Below are 13,139 nucleotides of genomic sequence, written 5' to 3' on the forward strand. Positions count from 1 at the left end.
GTGATTGATTGCTACCCATAAAGCTTGAGTTTAATACGACAGTTCTGATGGATTCTCTCTGTGATGCTGCTATCAACTTTCCATGGATATTCCAATGCTTAAGTGAAAGTGTGAGCAATCACCATACCAATGTGACCTGTGAATATTCCCACTCAATGATTTTTTTCCCCCAGTTTGTTCTTTCCCCGACAGCCAGAGAGGTACAAAAATTCCCAGCACATTTTAAAAGCATTTTGAGAGATGACATATCCATCATTTTGAACAGCGTGTTAATACCGTGGATGACAGTCTGTATTTGGGTGGGAATACTGATATTTGTCATATATTACTTTCTGATGATTACTAAAAAGTTTCACTTTTGGATTCTTAGGTTCTGCTGTTTAAGTTTTATGAAAGAATGCATAACAATTTGCATTATGTTTTTACTCACTGTGAGTAAGGCTGCCTTGGAGTCCACCTGGTGACTCTCCTCAGTAGATGCTCTTCTGCTCTTATTGTGAGCTAAAATAAATGGACCTTACAATTAGGATCTGCAGTCAACTGAATGATTTTAATGGATTTATCATCTACCATTGGCTAATAACATTTAAATAAATAATCAATTAATCCAGGTACACAACTCAGTATATAACCCTTGATGACATTGTCTATAGTTTGTTAGCTTATACTGGGGTGAGAAAAAAAATTCTTCAGGTGTTTAAGAATTGTATTAGTTGACAACTGAAGCACTTTATAAAATACACCAAATAAAAATGAAAATATTTGTGTTAATACTTACTTTGCTCTGATCGTGCAGCTCTACAATGCTCACTGAAGCCTTCACATGAACTAACATGCCTTAGAGTACCTTCTGTATTACTGCTGACCTGTACAGTAAAAAGAAAACAATACTAGCGATCATCATTATTCTACTAAAATCAGTGGTGCACCTCTTGGTAGGTACTATTCTTTAATAGCAATTATGTCATACCACAGTTTAAGGCAGCGTAACTAGTATTTTGAGATAAACCCAGGAGCAAAACACAGCACCTAGCACACAGAGCCTTTAGATAAATAATAGTGATTTATATATAGCTAAATATATACAGACTTATATGTGGTTAAATACCTTATCATACAACTACTGATAAAAGGAGAGCAATGATACATGACAAGAGAGAACATGAGGAGAAGAAACACCCTCTAATGGCTTCCTTTATATAGACAGCTTCTTACCCAGCTTCTTAAAATGGCAGTAACCCTGCTGCCTCATTCCCATTGCATCAGCTTTCAGTTGCCTCCGCTTACAACCTTCCATCAGCTTACAGCTATTTAATCTACATTCCCTGACATATCAGCTTCTCCCAACCTGCAACAATTCCTATCATTCTCCACTCATATTCCTAGAAATGAAATATGAGCAATGCTGTTGTGGCCCACCAGACTCGGATGAGGAGGAGGTTGGAGAGGAACTTGGGCCAGTGCTGGAGTCTGGGGAAGGCTCTGATGGATGCTGTGTCGGATGCAGAGATAGAGCCAGGGCTGTCTGACATTTCCCAGCCACCAGAGAGGCAGCTGCCTTTGGAGGCTGATATAAGTGAGGAGGAAAAACAGCTGGGGCCTGTATGCACGTATGTGCAGAGCAGTTAGAAGAGGTGAGCAACGGAGGACAAGGAGTCGACTTGGGAAGCAAAGCACATGTGGACACTGAATGGCCCTTTCCTAGCTGGGGAATAACTAGAAGAAAAGGGGAGTGGTTGTCGTATGAGACAACCGTTCGTATTTCTGAAGATTTTGCTCACTGCATTTCGTGCCACAAAGACTGCTTGCCAGAACTTAATTTGCAGGCTTTCGGCTGGGAGTGCACAGCCTTGCAATTATCACAAGGAATTGATACGGTCTGTTACTGCGGTTAACTCCTTGAAGGACTCTTGCCTGGACTTTTCGGTGGGTTAATGCCATTAATTCACAAGAGGTAAAGAAAGAGGGTTTTTTCGTGACAAGGAATCTGTTTCTTGCCTCTGCTAAGGCTGCGTCAGAACAAATGCCACCCAGACCTGATGCAGAAATGAACAGCTGGAATTTTTTACCTTCTCTTTCGTTTTCTCCATGCCTTCCAGAATTGCTTTTTTGAAGTCTTCCTGTTGCTCCTATCAAAGAGAAAGAAGAAGGCATTTAAAGTTAGCTCTGATGTGGCTTTAACCTTTGTTTTAGTTGCCTGTGCATTTAAAAATCCAAGGATAAAAAAAAAAAAAAACCAGAGCCAGTTTGGTCCAGTAGTTCCAAGCACCAGACTTGAAACTAGGAGACTGGGACTTTCTGCACAAAGCTTGCTGGGCAGCCACTTTTTCACAGACCCAGGAAGCAGGCAACGGCAAACTGAAAATCTTGCCAGGAAAAACTACAATGATTTGTCCAGGTACTTACTAGGATCAAGAGGGACTTAAAAACAAACACACAATACACCCACGGGATTCTGTTTTCTGGAACTACAATTCAGTTTGGTGCTTCAAAAGTGGCACTGGCACATTCGATCTCTCCAGGATTATGTCCTTCTCCTTGCATATAAATTCTACATCAAAAGTTTACCGCTAAATTGTTCCCATATCTCCTCCAACCTACCTCAATGCTGTCACTTTTTTCTTTACTCATTGTCGGTGTCTCCTTAAACCGCTGCAATTCCATGCTGTCTCTGTGACCTATGGCAGCAGCATTACCATGCAAACAAAAAAAAAAAAGAATGATTACAGAATTAGGTACAACTGTCATTATTCACATGCTGTTGGAATCTGAAAATACGCGAACCTTTTTTTCCTCCCAATTTATAAAAAAATTCAGTTCCACTGATCTTCTCCATGAAACAGTTATCTTTTATGTGGTCCCTTTGATGTCGTGGTGAGGTTAGTGGCCTAGAAACCAGGAGACTAAATAACAGTAACAGAATTGGAAGGGACCTTGGAGGTCATCTAGTCCAACCCTCTACTCATGCAGGAGACTTTCTAGGCCTTTTTTAGGGGTGAAAGCCAGCTAGGTGATTTTGGACCCCTCTCTCTCTCTGTCTGTCAGCCCGATCCATCTGAGAGGGTTTGTGTTGCCGGGGCAAATAGGGAGGCAGGAGAATTAGGTATATTTGCACCTTGATTTATACATAAAAAAGTAGGATAAAATTATCATCACCATCACCACCACAAGGTTACTGTCATCATAATGATGACCTAGAAAAGACATTCGACCAGGAAAAAAAAATAACATTCCACTTTGCTGTATTCAAAAATAACTTCTCATCTTGTTTTCTAGGAGTATATAACATGGATGCTAACATTTTTTTACTAAGGGCTGTTCAGCAGAAAACACAGAGTTGGATATAATCAAAATTTTCGAAATATAAACCTGCCCCAATAAAAAATTATTTTGACGTGCAAGTGCGCTCTTCTTTCTCTCATGCTACAGACACAGGCAGACTTTAGAAATACTAACTCCTATCCTAAGTCTTACGTAAGGAACAATGATGGCTTGCTCTGTCCACATTATACACTGGGTTTCCTCATCCACAAATACGCAAGCCATATTTGAAATGTACAGATTGTGCAATTCAGGGTAAGACGTACAGACAGCAAAGATGGAAGTCATGGACAAATGGGAGCTCCCATGAGGAGCTTTTACTATGTGTACAATTTAAATGTATCTGCACAACATTTAAGTCATGGCTGTCCAACGTTTTGGCTTGCTTGGGCAGCACTGAGTGAAAAGGAATTGTTTAGGGCCTCAAATATAACGTAGTTTTATCATATAAAATCACATAATAATGTTAAAAAGTTTATAATTTTATGGGGGGGGCATTACTAGCTGTCCATGAGGGCCATGGATACCCCTGATTTAAGTTAACCTTCCCCAACTGATACTCTTACAATGGCAGTTTATGGAAATTGATATTCAGCACCTCTATCAACAAGTTTGCAGAAGGGCCCTTGGTTAACGACATTTAAATTAAATGTGACTAGGTTATATCATCAGTCCTTTTTACAACATAAAATAAACCATTTCGGCTACAACCAGCTACCAAAACGACTTACAAGGAAACCAAATTCTATATTATCTAAACTCCACACATTTTGTTAGTACACCTCTTTCCTAATATCTAAACAAACACCATCCTGCCACTGTTTTGTTTTTGTTTTGATTTTTTTTTCAATTAAAACAAATTTAAAGGTGTTTTTTTAAGAAGAAAAGATAGAATACTAAATCTTGATTTGCACAGGGAATTTGTTGTAGTAGCCAATTCCTCAAAGGTGAACAAAACAGTGGTAGGTCATAGACACGGTGACGGAAGTTAACAGAGCCCGTTACACAAGCGGAAATTTGCACAAGGAATTTTACATCTTTTCATGGAACAGACAATATTTTGGTATAGGTATCTTGATATTTTATATCAAGATAGAAACATAACATTTGACAGAGCAGCACTCTTCTTAATTATAAGCTCTGATTTGCAGTTGACAGACACAACCACCATTATGTCTGAAAAATATTGCCCACATCTCAAGATTTGTATGTTTTTTTTAAAAGGAGTTTACACGTTCACAAAGAAGGGAACCGTTTGGAGAACTTGAAGAAATCAAGGTATTAAAAAACAGAGTGCACCCAAAGTACCACACAATCCGTAAAGGCACCACACAATTCTTGATAAATCAAACCTTGCAGTTTAGATTTGATCCACAGTTTCTGATGTTGTACCGTGACACCGGAACTTAAACTGGAGACCTTGGTTGACATTTCTGGAAAGCTTCTGTTCGGCCTTCCAACTTCCTGTCTCTTTTTCAATCCGCTACAAGGGACGCTTCTGATTTCCTTCGTAATCGTCAACTGTAGTTCGCTTCGGGCAATGGTCTTCGCAAAACTAGAAGAGGTCTGGCCATTCCCTTGGTCTGAAAGGTTTTTCACAGCACCATCTTTTTCATCCTCAATAAATCCAGACTTGGCATAACCTCCACCATTCGGGGAGATGGAAGCGAGCCAAATGAAGCCCGAAGAGGGCACTTTGCAGCAACCCCCAGCAGTAGCTGGATGCCCTCTTTTCACCTGGTGATACTTACCCACAAACGCACCAAATTCAACGGCATTTTCTCCTTCAGCGGCCTTTGGGACCGGAACGTCCTCCTCTTTCGAGGTGCTTCCCGACTGGTTTTTACAAAGGGGTTGAGAAGGAGTGCTGACAAAAAACTTTGCGGACAAAGACGTTAGGTACGGGAGGCTGTTTAAAGAGCTGCCCCCCTTTTTAACTTTATTACTGTATTTGGATGCTTGTATACCCTGTACTCTCTGACGAAGTTCTGTGGGAGAAAGAGCTTTTGGAAGTAAGGCACCACCTGAGGAACCTGCCTCGGGAAAATTGAATTCGTCCCCCTTGGTGAAACCGGACATTTTATGTCCTGGATCTTTTTCTTCTTGCATAGATATGTTGCACAGCACGGCGTTGTTCGTTTCAAGGCCTCCTTGGGGGAAAGAAGAACCGAACGCGTTGCCGATACTGTGCTTCCTCCACATGGAAGATCTTAAGGGAACGTCGTCGATGAGGTTCTGGGCCAAATGTTTCGAAATGCTCAGTTCCCGGGTGATTTCATTGTGGACCTTGCTTGCTTCCGAGGCTTTCTGGGCGGTGAGAGTTTTCAACGTATCCACGGTGAGAGCCGAGAGGTCTTGCAAGTGGCCGATTTGCGTGTCCAGAGACTGCAAGGAACGTTTGATGTAGTTGACTCTGTCGCCAACCTCCTTGATTTGGATGCACATCTGCTCAACGCTGGAGAGAAATAATCAGAGAGAGAAGATCTAAGGCATGTTTTGATAAGATGCTAGACATCAGGGGTGAAATGCTACCAGTTCGGATCCATTTGCCCAAACTGGTAGTAATAAAAGCTACCGGTTCGGGTGAACCGGTAGTAAAAAAAAATGCTACTGGTTCAGGCGAACCAGTATCAGCTGTGCCGTGCAATTTATATTTGCTAGAAAGCAGGAAATCCTGTGGTGCGCATGTGCGTGAAGCACGCATTTGGCGCACTGCGCATGACATGCAAACCTCGTGTTTGGCACATATTGTGCATGCAAAGCACGTGTTTGGCACGCACTGCGCATGCACATGCAAAGAGCACATTTGGCACGCGCTGCACATACACATGCAAAGTGTGTGTTTGATGTGCACTGCGCATGCACATGAAAAGCTTGCATTTGGTGCGCACTGCGCATGTGCGTGCAAAGCGAACCAGTAGGGAAACAAACCAGTAGCAGACTTCAGAGTATTTCATCCCTGCATCTAAACTAAAGGACTTTAATTCTGCCATAAAAGAAAAGATCAGTGAGAGTAAAGCTATTTTCCAGAGAGATGTCATGGAAAATTTTCTACTTGAACCATTACTCTGGATTTATCTCTTTCTCAATTAATACCATCCGAAGATGATTATCCTATTGTATTGTGTACAAATGGCCCAGAATTTCAGATTTCCATGCTGTGGTGTTTTTCAAAACCAAAGGTAAGCACAGAATTATTATTTTTTAAAAAATGGAGAAAGTTCCTCTTAGCATGAGCAATGCTTATGCTTCTATTTTTTTTTTAAAAAAAGAATTTTGTGGTTGAATTATTTGCCTACCGTTCAGAGGTGACTCTAATTCTTTCTTCGCTCCGACAATGGAATTTGTCATCTTTTTCACTGAAATACATCTCAACACACAACTCTTCAAAATCATGAAGCTTCTTCTGATCTTCTTCTGTTAGAAACAGTTCTACAGAACAGAAAAGACAGTCGATTTTAGAAGTTCTACGAACAGTCTGTCATGCTAAAAAAAAGACAAAGAAAAATGCAGAGATCAGCGCAACAGAAACGATAACATTCCTCTAGTGTAGACCCTTAAAATCTATACTCTACAGATGTGTACAGGCAGGGGTGGGCTTCAAAAATTTCAGCAATGGGTTCTCTGCCCAGTTGCTGGGTGGGCGTGGCCTAGTTGGCCTCCTGCACCATGGCGAGGGTGGGGTGGGCGTTTTCGTCTTCTCCAGGCTCTGGAGACTTTCCTTGAGCCTCTGGAGGGTGAAAAATGCCTCCCCCAATCTCCGGAGGCCCTCCGGAGGCCGGAAATGGGCCCGTTTCCGACCTTCTGGAATTTCTGGGAGTCCCATTTTTCCCCCTTCTCGAGCCTCCGTGCGGGCCCTGCATGTACCTCGCATCCAAAATGGAACCACGTGGAGACTCCTGGGAGGGGCGGCATGGGGGGGCCAGCCAGGAGTGGGATTTGGAGGTTCTCCAAACTGGCTGTAACGTTAGCTACGGGTTCTCCCGAACCTGGGCAAACCTGCAGCAACCACTCCCTGTATACAGGTATGTATAATCTATATATATTCTATAGATTTCAAGATGAGATGAAACCAGCATTAAACAGGAATGTTTAAAAAAAAAGAAAAAGAAAAGGAGAAACCTCCCTCAATAGATGTAACAGGAAAAAAAATCACACTGGAATCTCGGACTCACAAAAACAAAATTCGTTTCTTAACTCTCCTTAAAATCACTGCAAAAATACCACTTCCCAGTTTCTTACACTCAGCAAGATAATTTTCATAAATAAACGTGTGTTTTTTTTAAAATTGCAAAGTGTATGTGATTTTTAACAAAGTCTCCATCCCCAAAGGAGGAGTTGGGTGGGGGAGATGGTGAGAATATACAGTTTTGGAGTAATCCCATGTTTAAACTTTATCGATTATCAGCTTGCCACTGCATAGGCCAGGGGTCTGTAAACTTGGCTTTTTTAAGACTTGTGGACTTCAACTCCCAGAGTTCCTCAGCCAAGTTTGCAGACCCCTGGCATAGGCCAAAGGCACCTGCTCAAGACAATATCCAAATCCAGATTGGGAAACTGGGGGAAGAGTATCAGATACAGAACTCTTGTGTAGTACAGATTCTTTATAAATGCTTTTAGTGGTGGGGTGGGGTGTTTCCATCATAGCTTTGACCTCAATTGTTAAGTGACTGGTCAAAAGTCAAGGGCTGACCCTTTAAGCCAGGGGTCTCCAATCTTGACAACTTTAAGCCTGGCAGACTTCAACTCCCAGAATTCCCCAGCCAGCAAAGCTGGGGAAAACTGGCTGGGGAATTCTGGGAGTGAAGTTTGCCAGGCTTAAAGTTAAAGTTGCCAAGGTTGGAGACCCTCTGCTTTAAAGCTGCTTTGGACTTTTCAAAAGGAGTAAGATGAAGTTCACTCACCCTTTCAATTCTTGCAGTGGTTATTTTTTTAAAAAAAAAATGTTTAGGATGCCAATTGATAATTCACCTCAAAAGCACTTACTGAGTCAAAGGAGGCAGTGACTAAAGTATATTAGATAGTCATTCTCCAAAATAGTTTGGAGAGGCACAGTGGCTCAGTGGTTAGACCAGGGGTGTCCAAACTTGGCCCTTTGGAGAGTGGTGGACTTCAACTCCCAGAATTCCCCAGCCAGCATGAGCTATAAATTTAAGCAAGTTGCTAGTTGGAGAATTCTGGGAGTTGAAGTCCACCACTCTCCAAAGGGCCAAGTTTGGACACCCCTGGGTTAGACTGCAGTACTGCAGCTAATTCTGCTGATTACCCGGCTGCCTGCAATTTGGCAGTTTGAATCTCAGCAGACTCAAGGTTGACTGAGCCTTCCATCCTTCCGAGGTGGGTCAAATGAGGAGCCAGATTGTTGGGGGCAAGAGGCTAACTCTGTAAACCATTTAGAGAGGGCTGTAAAGCACTGCAAAGCAGTATATAAGTCTAAGTGCTATTGTTCTATCTATCTATCTATCTATCTATCTATCTATCTATCTATCTATCTATCTATCTATCTATCTATCTATTTTCCTCAAGGCCACTGAGCCTCGATGGCGCAGTCAGTGGTTAGAGTGCAGTACTGCAGGCTACAGTACTTCTGCTGCCTGCCGGCTGCCTGTAATTTGGCAGTTCAAATCTCACCAGGCTCAAGGCTGACTCAGCCTTCCATCCTTCTGAGGTGGGTAAAATAAGGACACAAATTGTTGGGGCCATATGCTGATACTGTAAACAGCTTAGAGAGGGCTGTGAAGCGCTGTGAAGTGGTATTTAAGTCTAAGTGGTAAGTTGAAACACTTACAATTCCTATTCGCTGTAATGAGGCTTTCAAGCAACTTTTAAAGATACCCAGAGACATTTTTTAAGGTAAAGAAGAAGGAGGAAAAAAAGACACTATATATTCAGCAGGTGCTTACTTGGCCCATCTGAAGTTTTATCTTTCTTTCTTCGTTTGCAAATGCAGTAGCACAAAGAAGCCATATGGCTGAGAATAATAAGCGGGGGAGGCAGGATGGGTTTCTCATGATAGGCCATAACGAAATGATAACGCTGATACTTCCACACAAGGTTAGAGATAGCTTTCACTTGTAAATACACATTGCTAAAAAAGAAAAAAGAACAAAAAGAAGAAGAAAAACAGGCAAGTGTTTCAGTACAAAAATAACCTACAAAACCAGTTTTGCCCATATGATACTGGAAAGAGATCCTTCAAAATCCGTATTTATAAGAACTCTACTACGATTTGTTAGCAGAGATGGTAAAATTAACTCTTTTAATTTATCTAGTTTTGTTTCTATCTGGAAATTGCTTCCAGGCTTTACGCCTTAGATAGGAAAAAAAAACTGAAATGTTGACTTAGGGATTTGCTGATTAGATCAGATTAGACAGCTAGCATTTGTAAATATGTAAAAATAAAAAATTGAGGCTGCAATTTTACTTTAAATTTTACTACGCTAACAAAGTTTGAAGTCAATGGTTTTTTTTTTGTTTTCCTCTTTATCCCATACTTCTCCTTCTTGTTTCTTTTCCTTTCATATTTCCCTACTAGCTTTATTTTCATTTATATTATGATAAATTGAATTTTTTGAAATGACTTCTACTATGGTTCTACAATCACCAAGGTGATTTCTAAAGCTCAGTTTAATAATCAAATGGTCCTGTGAAGTTCATACATACTTGAAAAAGGCGATGAGAAGGTTGACCATAATGATGTATTGCACAAAAAGGTATACAGCCTGAAGAAACGGGGTTAGCCATGATCCTGTCACACAGAGTTGCTTACTTTCCGAATTATTTGCACATACTAGACAGATTAAAAAGAATAAAAAAAAAACATAAATAAGAGCTGGTGACCCAAAGCTCCTGACAACATCCATCTGTTTTTTAAACCCAAAAACCTCTGAAACATTTCATTTAAAAATATCCCTTGTTAATTATGTAAAGGTTTGTAAAATCTCTTAAACCTAACTATCAAACGTCAGATCAATGCTCAGCTTTTGTTATAAATCAGGGGTGTTAAACTCAAGGCCCGCAGGGTGCTTAAACCTGGCCCACAGGGCCAGCCTGGAAATAGCAAATCCCCCCTCCCTCTGCCTTTTCGGCCTGGACGGCCTCCTGCAGCTGTGAATTATGACACACCTTGGGAGGAGGGGGGAAACAGAGTTAATAGTTGGGCCATAAATTAGGTAGGGCAGAACTGACTTCACTTGGGTAGGTGATGACATGTTGCTGCTAATAAATAACTGGATTTCTTTTGAAACTTGGCTCGAGGCTGGTTTAATTAGGGCATCCATTGGAACCCAGCAGCACTTTGCCGGACAAAACGGGGCGGGTGGGGGGGGAGCCTCACCCTCAATGCCCCCCCCCCATTTTGGCTGGCGGGCTGGTGCAGGAGACGTCTGTCCCAACTCCCTCTGCCCCGCCAGCCCACAGAGGAGAATTTTTTTTTTTTGTTTACATTTATATCCCGCCCTTCTCCGAAGACTCAGGGCGGCTTACAGTGTATAAGGCAATAGTCTCATTCTATTTGTATATTTTTTACAAAGTCAACTTATTGCCCCCCCCAACAATCTGGAATTAAAATGCTGATCCGGCCCTTGAAGAAATCCAGTTGGACACCCCTCTTATAAATGAACAAATGAAATCATTAATTACCTACCGTCAATTTCGTAGGCATACACTTCACCAAATATCATCCAGTAAGGCTGAAATACAATATCTTTTGCTAGAACCCAGGACGGTTCTTCATCAGGATAAAGTATGGCTTTCCTAGGTACTCCAAAACTGAGCAGGACCAGGGCCATGATCACTACAATATAAAACATGTTCGCCACCTGTTAAAACAGAGCAAGAGTCAAGAAAATTGAAATTATTAGTAAAAGGCCGCAGCAGCCTTGCCCAACATGAGAATGTTCAAGATACGGATTTCAATCTGGTACAGGGAGTCCTTGATTTATAGAGCTCATGCAGGTAATTCAAGCATCCAAATTTTGGATCACGCGATCACGGGGATGCTGCAAGTGTGGAAAACGGACATCGGACACTTTTTTTCAGTGGCGTTGTAACTTTGAATGGTCACTACATGAACTGTTGTAAGTCGAGGACTACCTGTATATGAACCAGAGAGGAATGGAATGGAACCCCTGATCCACTTAGGGCTGTTCAAAACTTTGGATACCTTCTCAAAGTTGTCACCAAACTGTGAAAGCTGATGTTACATTTTCCAGATGAAATTTATTACAATTAATGGGAAATACTTGGGACTAAATCTTGGAAGCAGCTTCATCTGTTATTTCCGCGTATCAATTCTGATACATGCTCTAGCCTTGGAAGCAGCTTCATCTGTTATTTCCGCGTATCAATTCTGATACATGCTCTAGCCTTGGAAGCAGCTTCATCTGTTATTTCCGCGTATCAATTCTGATACATGCTCTAGCCTTCTATGCATAAATTTGTTCTGACCTAGGCTCCCTTAAAAAACAGGAAGCAGAGTCTTGGTCCTGGCAAAACCTCTTATTTACATGACTGTGAACTTCTTTCATTCACCATCAACAAGGCCTGTCCAAACAGTTTTTCAAAGGAATATTTATCAACACAGACCTTATCTCGCTTGGAAGGCTGCCAAGTAACTAATTTCCAAACGCACTACAAGGCAAAACTTGGCACAGAGTCTCTCAAGAGTCACAGAACCAACAAATTGTTTCCTGCAAAAGCCCACTCCACGCTCTGCATATGCGCACACTGGGAACAGGCTCCAGCTGTTCCTCTGCCTCACTGCTGTCTAGCTCCCTCTCTGCCTCCGACGCAGAGCCCTCATCCAAGCTTTCCCTAGCCCCCAAGACTGGCCCTCCCAACCTCCTCACTGTCCAACTCTACTGCCAGCTCTGCTGGCCGCTGGCGAGCCACAACAAAACCCATGATTTCAATGCAGAAAACCAGAGTATGTCACATCTGTGGACTCTTATCTACATCTATATGTAATGTCTGTGTAGATCACACATGCGCAGCAAATGCAATACGGGGGATGGGAACGCATTAAATGTGACCATTCAAGTTCACTGATGTTTCCATTCCACATCATGCTGCATATTCAATCAAGCACACCTATATTTGTATATATCCACAGTTATATTCATAATACCCCTCCCATGCAGAGATTGAGTCGCTAAGGATCTCTCTATCTATATTTACTGGAAGTAAAGTAAAATGAAATTTATTTGCATTAAAAATTTAAGGAACAAGACCACGGCATCTTTTTTTTAATCTTACCATTTTCCCAATCATCATGACGTAGGGTCCTGCATGTTGATTTACAGCCAGAAAATCCAACAGTCTCACGTACCAAAAGATTATATTCAGGCAGTAAGTGAGTCTTCCAGCAACGAAGACATAATTAACTTTGTAAGTATTTTCATGGAAGTTCCCTTTTGCTCCAAATCTTAGTACAAAACCAATGAAGAAAGTGATGATGGCTATTGTGTCACTGACGTTGAAGTAATCGTTAAACCACACTTTAACCTTCTGACTAATCTTCCCAGCTTCTGACATAAAGATCTGTATTAAAAATAACAAGAAATCGAGTATGGTCAATTTTGGTTCATATCAAAGGTCATGAACGGCCTGATTAGATGGCTGTTACACCTGAACCTACAGCAATCTTGGTTGAATGTCACAAAGCAGAGACCAAAAATCATCGTAGGAGCTTTGCAAACCAGGGTTAGAAGGCAGTGGTTTCCAGTGGGGGCCCCTTTTATATAGCAATAGCTTTTAGACTTGTATACTGCCCAATAGTGTTTTACAGCACTCTCTGGGAACATATTGGCCCCAACAAT

General features: G+C 41.6%; 1 protein-coding gene across 5 annotated transcripts in view; it reads right to left on the reverse strand.

The window, feature by feature from the left end:
• TRPM7 (transient receptor potential cation channel subfamily M member 7) overlaps positions 1–13,139 on the reverse strand; it is a 69,033-nt gene that overhangs the window by 10,105 nt on the left and 45,789 nt on the right. For 2 of the 5 annotated variants that reach the window (XM_058156508.1, XM_058156511.1), the window contains 10 exons: positions 12,577–12,861; positions 10,967–11,141; positions 9,985–10,111; positions 9,225–9,409; positions 6,621–6,753; positions 4,674–5,776; positions 2,602–2,678; positions 2,070–2,129; positions 779–866; positions 431–501 (listed from right to left, as the gene is read on the reverse strand). In XM_058156508.1, coding sequence (XP_058012491.1) covers positions 431–501; positions 779–866; positions 2,070–2,129; positions 2,602–2,678; positions 4,674–5,776; positions 6,621–6,753; positions 9,225–9,409; positions 9,985–10,111; positions 10,967–11,141; positions 12,577–12,861 — 2,304 coding nt within the window. Of the gene's footprint in view, positions 1–430; positions 502–778; positions 867–2,069; positions 2,130–2,601; positions 2,679–4,673; positions 5,777–6,620; positions 6,754–9,224; positions 9,410–9,984; positions 10,112–10,966; positions 11,142–12,576; positions 12,862–13,139 lie in introns of those variants that run through there. The other 3 variants (XM_058156509.1, XM_058156510.1, XR_009152032.1) reach the window with 3 other exon arrangements.

This window comes from Ahaetulla prasina, chromosome 13 (genome assembly GCF_028640845.1).
Source record: "Ahaetulla prasina isolate Xishuangbanna chromosome 13, ASM2864084v1, whole genome shotgun sequence".
Lineage (NCBI taxonomy): Eukaryota > Metazoa > Chordata > Lepidosauria > Squamata > Colubridae > Ahaetulla > Ahaetulla prasina.